Genomic DNA, 14935 nt, shown 5'->3' with positions numbered 1-14935 from the left:
CAAGTCGGAATGACTCGGCATGCTAGTCTTGCTCTCACGTAACAACTACTGGCATTGTCGTACATAAAAGTATCTTTCTTGCTAGGCCATAATAATGTACTCTGTAGTTGTTTTTGTTGTGTAACATACAGCTGTTGCCAAATAAGTGCCAACATATGGGCTTAATACACATTACACAGCTTTCTGATCGATGATAAATGTGAAAATGTGATTAATCTGCTTGTGTTATAGCAAAATTAAAAAAATTTTAAATGCCCCACAGGCTTTAAAGCAACCTCAAAATCTTCAGCGTGGAGGAACAGCGTATAAAACGACTAAAAGTCTTTGTATATTGTAAACGCGGAAGCCGGCAAACCATATCGGTACTTTTTGAAGAACAGCTTTTGCTTAGTTTTACAATGAACGCAATTTCACTAGTATTAGTCGCAATTGTGACCGCCGCGGTGAGCAGGAAACTCTAAATATAAACGTTCCAAACCGTTTCCACAAAGCTGCTTATTTTAGGCGGCACAGGAGCCGGGCAGCCCTACGACCTCCATCGCAGCCTGGAAAGATGGCGCAAATATTAAGGTGCGAGCGAAAATTCCGCACGGTCTATCGTTGGTGATCAGCTGCCCGCAACCCAATCCTGCCTCGCCTACCGCCAAAAACATGCCGGTACAGACCGTCCACCTAGATAGCGCCACCTACTTGGCGCCGACTGACGGACCGGCAGAGTGCAGCGGAGATAGCGTCTTCTCGCAAATGGCGGTGACGTGCAGTATGCAGAAAGACACCAAGTGTACCATCACAGCGGAGGACCCATCGGAGCAGGAGGGATGTCAGGAACGTTGGCTGAAAGTCATCTATCACTGCGGCAATATCGGAGGTACGGTCCCGAAAGTGTGAAGAATGCACACAGATTTTTTCTGAACAATTTAATTCACTTTCAGCATACATTTTAAACATTCGCCTGCTCCCACATTATTTACCTATGATATTGTGGGTGAAGCGTAGCGCGATTGCATTAATGTTTAACGGTTTAGTGAAAGAGGGTTTGTTGTGGATATTCGAAAAACTTGTTTCGAAATCTGGATGGATAAACGAATAATTTGGTTGAGGGAGTTTAATTCCAGTGCTTTCTTTATAGAGTCGACTGCTTCCTTGCTCGGTATGATCGTTAACAATATGCTCGATGACTGAGAACGAGCGCGAAGAGCGGGATAAAGATTAAAGATGGGTTGCTGCCGGTGTTTACAGTGAGGATTGTGATGTTCTTTTTTCTTGTGACGTACAGACGTAGTACGTGTAAGCCGGGTCACTATAATGGCCGTTAAGTTGGATTTTCGTCCTGCATGTGTACTTACCATTTCCTGAGGATCATAATATTGATAATAAGCATTTTCACATTAGCAGCATTTCATCGATAAAATTATAAAAAAGGTCACAACTGCTTTATGGTGAATAATATAGGTAATAAGTACATTACATGCATACTCAACGGAAATGTGGTTTCTCTCGTATTTTGCTGACGAACGCGATATGCATTATCGTTTACTTTTCGATGAATCGTTAGGGTTTCTATATTTTGTGCGCATATGCATAGCACGGGATTCCTTTGTTCTTGCGCATCTTACTAGAATAGTTCGCACTGATTAGCGGATCGATTTCCATTTACCGAATTAGTAGTGCAATGCGATACACCGGTTTACAATGCAAGTTGAAAATAGATTTATTAATGAACACACTCCCTAACAACAATATTTAGCAGCCCAGTATCCAGTGGTGGTATTTCGAGGAAAATCCTTTACGTCTGACTGCGACGGAAGCGGAAGTCATTAGCACCCATACCAGCGCGCGATGGGAAACCCTATAGCGAAAAGTGAGAAGGTCATATAAACATTAAGACCCAGCTACAAAAAGCGTGTAATCACAGCCGCCAACATTAATTGCCAGCACGCTGCGTTTATGTCACCACCATAGCAAAAGCGAGAAGTTTCGTTAAATAACAAAAAAATGGTAAACAACACAACAATTCCGACATTTGCACCGGCCAAGGTCTCTCCAGCTGCATTAACATTATGGCTATCCACAACACTGGTTATCGGAGCGGTTGGTGTGGCGTTGATTTTATTTCTGCTAACGGTGCTTTTTGTACTGGGCAAACACCGCACCGGTTCGGGATTCTTGTTAATCCATTCGCAAATCGTGGAGTTAATGTTCTGCCTTGTGATCAATCCACTGCACAACATCCCGCTTTACATGGTTCAGATGGGCGTGCGGCCGCTGGTCTTCGATTGTAACACGGCGCAACTGGTCCGTACCACTGTTCTTTTCGTCAGCAATTGGTCGGCGGTTTTCTTGGGAATTAACCGTTTCGTGGCGATCTGGTTTCCGCATCGATACCAATTTATCACCGCAAAGGCTGCGCTGGTGTTGTCGGTGACCTTAACTTGGGCTATCGCGCTAGCATGCAGTCTGCCGATTTATTTCAATACCATCACCACGGGCGGGATGCAGGCTACTGGGAACTGTGGACCTGTGAAGATTCCGCGGGCCGTCTCGGAGCTGTTGGGGATTATTAGCACGTATGTTCCGGTGGCTTTCCTGGGACTGATGTATATGGTGCTATTTATTAAGCAGCAGTGCTCAGCTGGAAGAAAAGTTGTTAGTTTGAATGGTACTGGGCGGCAGGAGTGGAAAAGAGCACGAAAGAGGTTGGTGGTTGCCAAGATTTTGTGTTGCTCATTTGTCTGGTACTGTATCTGCATGCTACCGCCCCCGGTATTGCTGAATTTTTTCCCTCGATTATGGGCGACGGAGATACGGATTATTTTGTGGACACGGACACTGTTGGTGATGGGTTATGCCCTGAATCCAGTAAGGATAAACAAATAATATTGTATAAAACACGACAATTTTGTACTGCAGTTTTTAAGTTCTTTTACCGCTTTTTGTTTTATTGTCGTACTTATAAATGTCAAAAAATTGTAATATTATAAATAAATAAAATATAAAAAATAAAAAATATAGTAATAATAATGTCACTAAAAAAAATTTGGTATTCGGTTTTTTATAATTTTAATTTAAGAAATTTTACGAATATTTTTTTCTTCTGTTGCAGTTGTTTTTCTTCGCGATGAGTAAAGAATACCGTGCCAGTATCAGAACGGTGCTGCGACGCATGGGTGTGTTATCCCGGGGAAAAACCGCCAAGCCAGAACAAATTGGCCTGGATTCCGTAAACAGGAGTGAACGCCGTCTGAACTGCTCGGTAGAGACGTCTAATGATGGCAAGCTCGGTAGGACGCGGACCTGGTCAGCTCATCAATCAAGAACACGGACTAATACAACTAATTTGCACTAAAAATACGAAGACATATGCGTAAAACGCCCAACAGTAAAGCCTTTGAAAGGGCACCGTTTCTGTGTTCAAACAGTGACGTATTGTTTGAGTTTGAGCCTGATGTCGTTAGATGCTGTAATCAAGCATCTAAGGAGTATGTCCTGTGGAATATGACTGCTGGTACAAAACAGTAATATACTACTGTATACGTAGATATGTCGAAACATCACGTTTAGCACAATAACTCTTATTTTGTTTCGGCAAAGAAGAAATGGATCCAATCGGTAGAGTTAACATTACCTGCTATCGAAAAGGTGCTGTTATGAGACGTTAGAGATAAGAGCCGCTCCATAATCAGAAACGTTCTATTGTAACTGTTTAGATACTTATTTCGTAATAAGGTATAGAAACTGATAAGTTATCATCGCTGAAACAGCTTTTCAAGACGTCAAGCGGCTTTCACTTATTACGGTTATTGCGCTCCCTCATATGTACTGCGCTTCGCATGCTTGGAAAGCTCGTATCAGCTCGTATCAGTCGTCATTATTTTACAGTTACTGCAAAATCAGCTTGGTTTTAGCGACTTTATCCTTATTCGGTCAATGTCCGCGTGTTCTCTGCATCTGCCACCTTTGTTCCAGACATTCCTCTTTAAATAATATTAAACTGCAATTACACTGACGTCATGGCAGATGTGGTTCCAGCGGAAATATTTGGTGAACGTTGCCAGTATGAATACGGTAATGCTGACTACATTGGTCGTGGCATGTTTGGCGCCGTGTACAAGGCGCATGTGGTGAACCGCCTAGATTTTAGCGGAGACGAAATTGTGGCAGTAAAGGTGATACACTTACACCAAAATTCACAACTTTCAAACAACCCGCAGAAATGGCAGCGGGTCCGCAGCCGGCTGCAGCTGCTTCTCACCCTCAAGCACAACAACCTGGTTCCTTACCATAAAGTGACGATTACCGGAGCAACGGGAAATTGTCGAATTAATGATGGATTTCTATGGAGGTACTTAGTTGGCATGATTTATAAATTGTTGTTATGTTCATGCATTTGTCGGTTTTGTGCATGGATTTAGACGAGGGGTACCGATTCGAGTAAGCTAGACTACAGAGTATGTATACGGGAAAAAGCGGTACTTGGAGCATGTGTAGAAGTATGTATACTACACACACTATACACACCACATGTATACGAACTAGTCTCGTGTTGCGCATGCGTGCAGTACAGTGAGTACACACGTCGTAAGAGCTCTTTTCTCGTAATACGACATGTCTCTACAACCGATCGCTTTTACATTAGACTCTACTCGTACATGTAGAATCGTAGATTAACCGGTCATCCATGCATTTGAATTCCCTAAAGTTAAGATTTTCGAAGGAAAATTGTTTAATACAGACACCGCTTTCCGTTTATATTCTCTGTACGAAACGCAAAGAACAATCTAACACTGAAACAATCTTTAGGAAAAAGCTTTGGACCAGTTGCCGATAGGCCCTTTGTAGAAGCTGCGATCGGCAGTTCATTATGTCGCAGAACGGAATATCAATACTTGCGATTTGCGTATTAATAATGTAAAAAATTAAAGGCAAAGCGGTGAGTATGGCATGCAAAACTGCGATTTGCGTATTAATAATGTAAAAAATTAAAGGCAAAGCGGTGAGTATGGCATGCAAAACGTTAATCTTCTAATGTTTTTCTCAGGAAATTCCAGTATTTGGGCTTTGGGAAATGGCTGTCCCAAATATGTACTCGCAACCGTAGTGTATAGCTGTACCTATGTCCTAACGCGGAAAGTTTTAAGTATTCATACTTAAGTATAGATGTGAGAGAAGCAGAACAGAATATTAAAAAGAGCTTATATATGGCTGTTGAATTTATAGGTGGCGATTTAGCTATGTTTCTTCAGCAGCTAAAAGACAATGGTGGACTGCTGGAGCAAGGAAATGTCATACGCTTTGCACAACAAATAACCTGCGGATTACACTTTCTTCATCAGCAGAACATCATTCACGGAGACATTAAGCCAGGAAATATCCTGATAAAAAATTCAGAAAAACATCAGGAGATCGTGCAGATTGGGGACCTGGACGATCTAATTCAAATGCACCGAGACGCAACTTGTTACCAAGATATAACACAGCTACGCGGAACTTCCCGCTACATGTCGCCGGAGATGCTGAGACGCTTCGCCGAGATTCCTGGGGAGATTCCCGGGCGTAAAACGGACATGTGGAGTCTGGGTTGTGTTATTCTGGAGCTAGCCAACAGTGCGCTGGGTTTGCCGGGGAAACTGGTGCAATACTCCAGCGAGGTCGGTGCTGTGAATGATGTTGTTCCAGTGTCCAAATTGATCACCGTAATGTTAAACGGCGCAAGGCCGTTTATTGATGAACATATTCCGTCTCTTCCGGCTTCATGTGCGAGGCGCTGTTTGGTGCGTTCAGCACGCACCGTATCGGGGCTGATGAGTTGCTGCTGCAGCTCTTGAACCCAGAGGAAGGAGTATTCATTAATGAGACCATTACAGATACTGCGTTGATTCGTATCGACAGCCCTGGCTTTGCTGTACATATTAGTTGGAGAGGTACCGACGGTTCAACGGCTCCAGTGTACGGAATGAATTTGTCGTTACGGTACAACTGTTGAATACTGCGACGATGTCACTACGCACCAGGCCGCTTCCCACCGCTTTGCAGGACAAACAACTGTGCTACTTTAGTGAGTATCTTACGGGACTAGGAAGCCAACTCATCTTCCAGTATGTGCGCTCTGATGGAATGATCGAAACTATCGCGTGGAATGTATCCAGACAAACTTGGCGAACACTGGTCTGGAATACTACCGAACAAACGTGCAGCGTAGTAAATCCTCACAATGGAGGCCCCGCGTGATTTTTCGGTGTCCTGTCGGCATGGGGAACGTGGTGTATTTCTAGGCGAAGAATAACGGACTGGCTATGATGGATACTTCCGATGGCAGTGTGCTAGTCATCTCAAACACCCTCATTTACCGAACAGTAAGTGCTTAGCAAGGAGACAATGAGAATTCTTGAAAAATTACCGATATATTCCTTTGTAAAAACTTAGTTTTAGCTCTCCTATAAGAGGCATAGACATATACGTCATGCGTTATGCGGACGTATACGTTATGCGGTAAACTATGCAAAAAGGGCTTTGACTAATTTGGAAAGAAGTCGTTTTGTGCGGTGTACGCCATAACATGGGACGAAGTCGCCGTACTATCGCAGGATGTAACATTAATTTTACTGTAATAGTTTTATTGGCGCTGTCTTTTTTCAGGATACGATCTATTTCCGCTGGAATACCAATAAAAGATAAAATATTGTATTTGGTATCTACATCTGATTCTACATATTTTTTATCAGCTCCGTCACTAAGCCTTATCTGCTTCAGTACGGTGACGGATGATTGGGAAAATTTTGGAAAATTAGCGGGCGCTGATCGCAGAACGAATTTCGCCATGGTGGAGCTGCAAGAAAAAATCTACGTGCTAGGTGGCTTATTGGAGGATGGGAAAGCCGTAACGGGATCCTGTCTAAGATTTAATATAGCGACGCGTTCTTGGACATCTATAGGAGCGCTTCTAGGGAAACGGTACAATCACTGTGCATTCGTGACCAATGAGTTCATACAAGTATTTGGTGGGAAAAGCTCCGTGGAAGACGAATCATCTGTGGGAAATCTATTGGGTGGTAAATGGCGGAGCGATCATGCACCACTGCCAATGGAAAGTTATGACGCGGAAAAAAATGTGTGGAAGGAAGTTGGGTTTGTTAGGTGATTTTGCATTCCCTGCAGTAGACAATTTCAAGCTCAAGTTGAGCGTAACATATTGTCGCAATTTTATGGCTCAGTGCACAATTTTACACGGGCGAGGTATCGCACTGGATTTGGGCTCCTTGCACGGTGGTCGACGACGAGCGATGACTGTGTGGAGTCACTGTGGACGGGCGCTGGTTCTAGCTATGATAAAAATAAAATCATCAATTTATTGTTGTTGATTTTTAAATATCGTATTGACTGGCCATCTAATAAAATGAGGGCAAAAACTTATGTTGTCAGTAAAAGGTGCCAGAAACAGAGGGAATGCGGCGTCCATGCCATCGTTGTGACCACCGCATCGGTTTATGTTTTGCCAAATCGAGCAGAGAAACCCGAGCCGAGCAGAGAAACCCGAGCCGAGCCGAGATAAGCAAAAGTTTTAATAGCAGTAGCGGTAAAGTGGCGTACCAAAAAACAAGTCGCGAAGCCGGTTGATAACTCAGTTTTTCTGATTATGTAAGAAGAAACAATGGCGGATGTTACGGTTACCGAAATTATGATTTAATACCAGAAATTCAGTAGCCATCGTCCTAGTTCTAAAATGGGATTTATTGTCTTTGTGCTACGAGGCGGTGACTTTTGTAGCAATGGGCAGTGGAACAGTAAGACACTTGGTAAAATTCAGGTATAAACCATAACATGATGGAATATATGTACTCCGCCTTTTTCATCATTTCAGTCACTTCCGCTGTATAAATCAACATTTCAATTACCCAACCAAACTGACAGCATCCGTCGCGAGGTTATTACACTTAGCAAAAACCGTTGAGGGCTTGATGTATAGCTACTCGTTAAAGTCAGACATTGCTGATTCCCCGTTAAGATTTTCGGCAGTCTCAGTAAACATTTCTTCGGGCACCGTTAGTTTTTAAGTGGTTAGCGGCTGTTCTGAAGGGCGATGGCTGAAATGCTGTATGTATAATTATCAGAGTATATCTTGGGATCGTATGTATTTATACAGCTATCTCCCAAGCAATTATATGTACACAATTAATATGATGTCACATCGTGTAATAAAATTGTTATCATCATTTTAGTGTTTGCTTTGTAGTAGTGGGAGTTTGCAGTGCACCAACCAGCGTTTCGGTACAACTCAGTACAACACAAGCAGCTGATTTTTAAAGCATAATTACCATCATCACAAAAGCCGGCAGGATGTCTTTTTAATATACGGGCATCTTAAGTAAGCGCCTGCGCGATTCTGAATTTACACCATCAGCTACAATGGAGTCGCACGCACCGGGAGATACGTATTATCGTGCAACCGCTACATTGGCCACAATAAATTTATTTATTGGATCAATCGTCTTACTTGCAGCAGGTCTGCCTCAAGGTAGGCTTCCTTTTCTTTTCAACACTATTTTACAAGACGCACAATATGTTTTGTCGTGTTTATCTACAGTACTGACCGAACAAAGCCACATCGTTTACACGCCAATAGTCCTGGGAGCTTGGCTTATCGTCTCTAGTCTTATTGGTGTTTTTGGGTTGTGCTGCAACCACCAAAGTTGCCCCGGTACTTTAGCCCCCTCCTTCGGCAGCCGCCGTAATGCTGGTCGATGGTTTGTACACACGTACATCGCATTCACAGTCATGAGCATCTTTCTGGCGGTTGGCGCTGTTATATGTACATGGTGCTGTCGCTTTGGCGCTGTCCGAAACGTCTAGCATTATTGGCGGTAATCTGGCAATTGCCTTTGGAATATTTTCTGATATTTTTGAAATTTCTGTTATCATCCATGCGGTCAGGATTATCCGTCCAATGACTGCGCCTGGTATAACGCCAATGGGATCTGCCCCGTGCGCGCCTCAAAGCGTACTTCTACTGATCAGCGGTTATCATCCACCGGCTACGGGGCAGTCTATGCTGACAGAAATGTTGTCTCCAAACATTTATCCGTATATGCACATGCACAAGATCAGATCACCACGGACAACGAGCAGCTCTCGGAGGTCCTTCGCGATCGTGGCACTGTTCCACAAGTTACCGGATTTTTCAGCATGATCACAACTGCTAGCGCCCTCCCGGAAAAAGTGAGATCGTAGCGTGTTGCGTTGATATGACTCCACATATCAACGGAGCACGTTAGTATGTCCGCTCTCGCATTGGCCTGTCGAGCATCTATCCGCTCTGTGAGTGGCCACGTTTCACCCAACCGTATTTGCGCAAAACCACTAGGCGTGATCATAAGAAAGACGCTAATTGGCTCAATATTAACCAATTGGGAAATTAATAGCCAAATGGCACGGCATTTTAAAAGCAGCAAATGCCAAACAGTTCTTGCAAAATTGTTTATTAATAAAAACAATTAAAATTTGTTGGAGTTTTTGTTGCGACCCAGTTTTCTTTTTTAACTTAATTGTCCATTTGGTGTTGGTGGTTTATGTGGACTGTTTTTTTTTAAAATTTTTTCATCCGTAAAGGAATACGGCGCAGATTGGACAAGCCTGTGCGGAGCTCCGCTGACGGAATAGCACCTTAAACCAGCATCGACTCATAAACCATCTACTCTGTGGTTGTTTCTAAAACAAAAAAGTCAAAATTACAGTGATAAACGCAGTCAACTTACCTTTGAGGCGCTGTTTGAAGAAAAGCAGCTACAAGGAGCTCCTGTATGTTGAGTCGTTGTAGTCCCAGTTACCTGTCCATTCAGACATTTAGAAGACGCCATCGCACAGTTCTTACTACGTAAAGCTTGAAATGTACCTTTCATAATAATGAAAATCATCACGAATAAAAGGAGCTCCTACGTTGAATTCCAGGCGAAGGTTCTTCACTTGTGGAATGTTTGCAGTGTGAGGAGTTAGGTTTATCGCTCCTACTCTGAACATCAGCTGTACTGGTGCAGACGTTGGAACTTCGACCTGCCTTTACGTGTTAGACTGCATGTGAGCTCAGCGCTGCGCTGCACGTCACTTAGTGTGTGTGAGTGCAGTGGCCCGAACTTGTACGAGCAGGCGCTGTACGAATTATTCCCTTAGTGTGACCCTAACGAGCTGTGCATAACGATGTTCTTGGGACTCACTAGCGGAACTTCTTCGTTTTAACGGAAGATTTTATTTCCGGCAGGGGCGCTACAACATCGGATGCACAATTGGCGCACTCCGAGACTGTGAAGTATTAATGTTAATGGAGGCCAGCTTTTTCTCGCTTTAGCTTATTTACGCGTATAAAAGGGTCGATTTTGAAGTAAAGAAATCTAAGCAGGGCGCAATCCGAGGGAAACCGAGAAACGGCTGAAAAAGGCGCCGATGGGGGAATCGAACCCCGGCTACGTCGTTAGATACGCGTAGGCAGCACCACTGCACCACGGCGCAATACGTTGAAATCCTTTGAAAGATTTTGTCGCTGTAGGTGAGTCGCTTCTCGCTTCACAAAACGTAAAACCTAAATATGTTGTAATATGTTGCGATATCCCAATTAAACATGAAGAAAATTATCGCGTACGCGTTCTGTTTCATTTTGCGCGCCGGGATTACGTATCAAATTGCCGGTTAAACGTCAACGATGCACTTATACTCGTATAGTCACCCTCTTACAGTAGTTTAAATAAATTAAATTCAGTTGCCATATACAGCACGGCATAAAGAACCTCAAACAGGATTTTCCAGAGAAAACGATACACGGCTGCCAATAACCTACGGTTCATCAGTGACTCCAAGCCGCTGCCTGACTAGCGGTCAATATTGATTACTGACCAGGACAAATTCTTTGTAAAGCCAACCGGTAAATATTACATAGGCAGTTGTTCGACATTGCCCAGATGTACATTTGATTCAAGATGAACAGGATGCGAATGTTCAGGTCAAGGTCAGCATTACTTGCACAGGTCGACCTTTGCAAATGGCAATTGCTATAGCGAATACCAGTGCACACATTAAAATATTTGGAAAGCCTGGCGAGTACCGCGTATACCATGAACGTCGTCTTCACTTCAACAAAATTTTTCCTAATAAAATTAGCCTCCTGCAATTCATTGTTGTCGTGAAATGTGCAGCAGAGTTACTTTACACTGGAACTATTCAGTCATTCTTGTAAAACGGTGAATTGTGTACTGACGAGCTACCGGCCACTGTAGAATTAATATTTATGCATTTGTACGGACCACATATCCTGCACAGATGGAGTGGACTGGCCGTGCACGCCTGGAACGGAGTGGATGTGATGATGGATGGGCGGTTGCGGCACGGTCGGGTGGTGGATCAAGTGCAGCGGGGATTAATGGTAGACCTGCCTCCTATGCCGCAGCCGGTTCTGGTTCAGTTCGGCAATGTCTTCGATTGTTCCCATCGCTGGACATCGGAAGAATTTCCGAGGGAAGCGAACCCCAGTAACGCTTTCTTAGCAGTTTCGACGCCAGTGAAAGTGCAAGTGCTGATGCGCTCGCATCCTGCTCGCATTTGGACATGGTTCCCAGCCGTGTTATTGACAAGTGTGTCGGGACATCGCAGTACAATATACGGCCTCGTTGAAGCGCGAGTAGAAAGTGGGACCGTACGAGAGCTGCTGCCCGCCATGCAGATACGTCTTCCGCCATCCTCGACGGATCTGTACCAACGACGCATCAGTAAAGATTTTTTTGTCATCAGATCATGCCCACTGCCTCCTGGCTATTGGTCGCGCGTCACACCGCAAATAGAGGCATGCTTTAAGCATGAACTGCAAGTGCGTAATATAGCTATACATGTAGTCGGTGCGTCTAGCGACAGGATTTTATATCTTGGTCGTCGGGATGAGAGGAAAGCTGTGGACTGGAAAATGGTAAGCAATGTATGGCAAAGCTCACAAAAGTAAAAGCCATGAAAAGCTGTGAAAGTGTTCATACTAGAAATTTTTGGATGCTTAAATTGCACATATTTGAAAATTGAAATACGCCTCATTAAAGCAATAGTTGATATTTATGATGTCTTCGCAAATTTTATGGACAATAATATCAAAAAGCACGTTGTGTAAAGATTGGAACCTACGCCTGCTAAAAAATAATAGCTATAATTTCCGCATTGACCTACGTAGCCGAATTTAAATTTTTATTGTGTAGATGTGGGCTACTGTAATACTATAAATTGTTGAAATGCGGCAGGATACGAAACTCCAATGTGTCTCTACTGCTGCAGAGTACGCACAAACTGCACAACAGGCGTACAAACTTTACGAGTACGAGGACCATTGGGTGCTGTGAACATACCCTGCACGATTAGGCTGCGATGAACAGCCGTAGCTCGCAACGCCACTGATATCACAGTCTGAATGCAAACGGCTTAACTTTAGCCGGCTGTTCATCGTAGCCTAATCGTGCAGGGTATGTTCACAGCACCCAATGGTCCTCGTACAGCAGGGACTCCTTTTATAGAACGGTTCACCGGTCAGCGTTTGGTCATGACAGGATCGTAACGCAAGATCCGAAAAACTTTTTTTTCGTGAAATTGTAGTTATAGATTAGTCTAATAATATTGAAATCTAACGAATGTACAAGCACCAGCCCGAAGCGCGCATTTCTTGCTTTATACGTTTTGGCATATTAAGAGTTTCTCTTGCAGAATCAGTATTTCGATTCCGCTACGGACGATGCGTCTGATAATTCACGTTCCCATTACGTGAGTATGGTCTACCGGTACAGCTTCCGAATGAGACCAATGAAGCAACGAGTGCAAAATGGACCAAATAGAATGAATTGCCTATCGCTACCTTCGGCGATTTTCGTGTACGTGTTCCAGTGTTTAAATGCAGTAGAGCAACAACGTTGTCGGCGCACTTGTGGTATGTGGGATGCCATTTTCACGTCCCACGAGCTGCAGCAGTACATCTATGTGTCGTGCAATAACTGCAGTTTTCCACCGGGATCCTTGTATTTTAATGTAGAGGAATATGCCATGCTCGGTTGCTTAGCTAAGCTTATAACGTCCGCAACGAGGGCCGTTTGTCTCATGGGCACTGCTGATGTATCACCCAACGGTCTTTTGGCAGGAAGATTGTTATTGGGACACCATCTTCGAAAGTCATTGATTAGAAAGTTTTATTTTGTTAACTGTAAATTTACTACGGAATGCGGAAGGGAATTTTGGAACCACTTGAACGAGACGGCTGACGCATACCGTACTGTTGGGACATCGTGTTTTGCAGAACGGATAGTGTGGGTCAACTGTAAGTTCCGGGATCCCGTCTTTACGTTGAAGCTTCTGGAAATTCGTGGGGCGGAAGCGGACATCCCATACGCCGTCATCAATCCACATTCAGTTAATGCTGGGGATCTCTGCAGTTTACTGGAAATGCATCTGGTTTGTGAAGGAAGATTGGACACTGCGGGAATTACAAAATGGGTTAGGGAATCTATTGCGAAGGACAGCCGGCACCTTAGTGTGATTTGTCAGGTACTTTTTCTGCAGCGTAGAGTGAATATTCTTTACTCGTACCTAATTTACAACATTCCCTTTCGAAAATTGCCAGACTTTCGAACTGGGATCTAAAATTGCGAATAGAATTCCGTTTCCGCGTCAAACCGTCCAACCAGCAGACCAAACAGCCAGAAATATAAAAGCAAACAGACATATAGTTTCGCTTTTCGGTATAAAATTATAAACAAGCGTTTATTTAAATCTCGATAAGGTTTGTAGTACTGTGTTGCATAAGCGTACAGTATTCGGTCAATGCTCCATTACCGTAACGTATTATCCGTTTAAGCAAAAGAAATGCTGTGTTAGCCTAAAGTGTATGATCAGTGCCGTATAATAAGAACCGCTTTGTCTTGGAACTAAAGCTTGCGTAGCCTTTTGTCATTGAAATTTTAGTCCGTTGGTCTGAAACATGTATACAGACAGTATGGTCGGCTCTGAAAAATATATGGATAGAATATACGGTAGTTATATTGGTCCCTTAAATCTGCACAAAAGAGAATACGGTCAACTTCCATTAATTTTAAAGGTAATACCTCTGACGCTCTCAATAAATAATAAATCGCTCGCAGTTCCAGTAGAATGAATGTCAAGAAACAAAGAAAATGGACACCTTGAAAAACAGATACGCATCTTTTCCTAATACCTACGTAGTAGACAAGCATTGTAAACACCTAATACATACTCCTATAACACCCGTACGCTCGTTCGGCTGACCACATTTAGTAGGTGAATAACCGTGAATGGGCGTGGTATAACGGAAGCTACTTGTTCTTTCTCAGATTCTGAACACCTACCAGAGCCCTGATTCGCGGCCTGCCGCGAATTACCAGGGCCAATTGTGGACATGGGAAAACATTACCAGCCTGCATGTTGGCCAACTGTCCCGCACGACGATGTTCATCATGAACCAGTGCCGGCTTATGTCCCCAGAAAAATTGTGGATAAAACGCATGCCAAGGAACGAATTTTAGTGATAGCCTGGAGAGAAATGGAGTGAAGAGATGGTGAGGGCCTGAAGGATATAAAAGTAGATTACGTTCAAACAATTCGTTTTACTGCTGGTTTCTTTGTGACTTCAGTACATACGAGCAAAATTAACTGTTTTGCATATGGTACACAAAGTGGCTAGTACCGCTTCTTTACGCTCATTTTGCTGAAGTGCAACATGAACCTTCACCACATGGATTTTTCATTTTGGTTAACTTTTTAGGTCTTGCTATTGCCATAGTTTTTTGGAAGTTTACGGGGCACCATGGAAGAAGCGGCTGAACTGAACGAGATTTTTTTAACTGTTGAGCGGTTATTTAATCTTGTTAATCTTTGGACAGCTTACGTGAAGTTTTCTTACACAATTCGACCCAAA

At 43.4% G+C, this 14935-nt stretch overlaps 1 protein-coding gene and 1 long non-coding RNA gene across 2 annotated transcripts; both read left to right on the top strand.

Moving 5' to 3' along the window:
• Positions 1 to 315: 315 nt before the first annotated feature.
• Positions 316 to 1423, top strand: LOC129593117 (uncharacterized). The gene is made up of 3 exons (XM_055489305.1): positions 316 to 443; positions 505 to 868; positions 1130 to 1423. The coding sequence occupies exons 1-3, from the start codon at positions 399 to 401 to the stop codon at positions 1180 to 1182; spliced, it is 462 nt and encodes a 153-aa protein (XP_055345280.1). The 5' UTR covers positions 316 to 398; the 3' UTR covers positions 1183 to 1423.
• Positions 1424 to 5820: 4397 nt separating this feature from the next.
• LOC129593074 (uncharacterized) lies at positions 5821 to 9436 on the top strand. The gene is made up of 4 exons (XR_008691056.1): positions 5821 to 6353; positions 6637 to 7134; positions 8231 to 8512; positions 8582 to 9436. It is a non-coding gene; the product is annotated as an uncharacterized LOC129593074 (long non-coding RNA).
• Positions 9437 to 14935: the final 5499 nt, after the last annotated feature.

This window comes from Paramacrobiotus metropolitanus, unplaced genomic scaffold (genome assembly GCF_019649055.1).
Source record: "Paramacrobiotus metropolitanus isolate TYO unplaced genomic scaffold, Prichtersi_v1.0 Parri_scaffold0000059, whole genome shotgun sequence".
NCBI lineage: Eukaryota > Metazoa > Tardigrada > Eutardigrada > Parachela > Macrobiotidae > Paramacrobiotus > Paramacrobiotus metropolitanus.
Note: the sequence above shows the minus strand (reverse complement) of the source record. Positions and strands in the feature narration are given on the sequence as shown.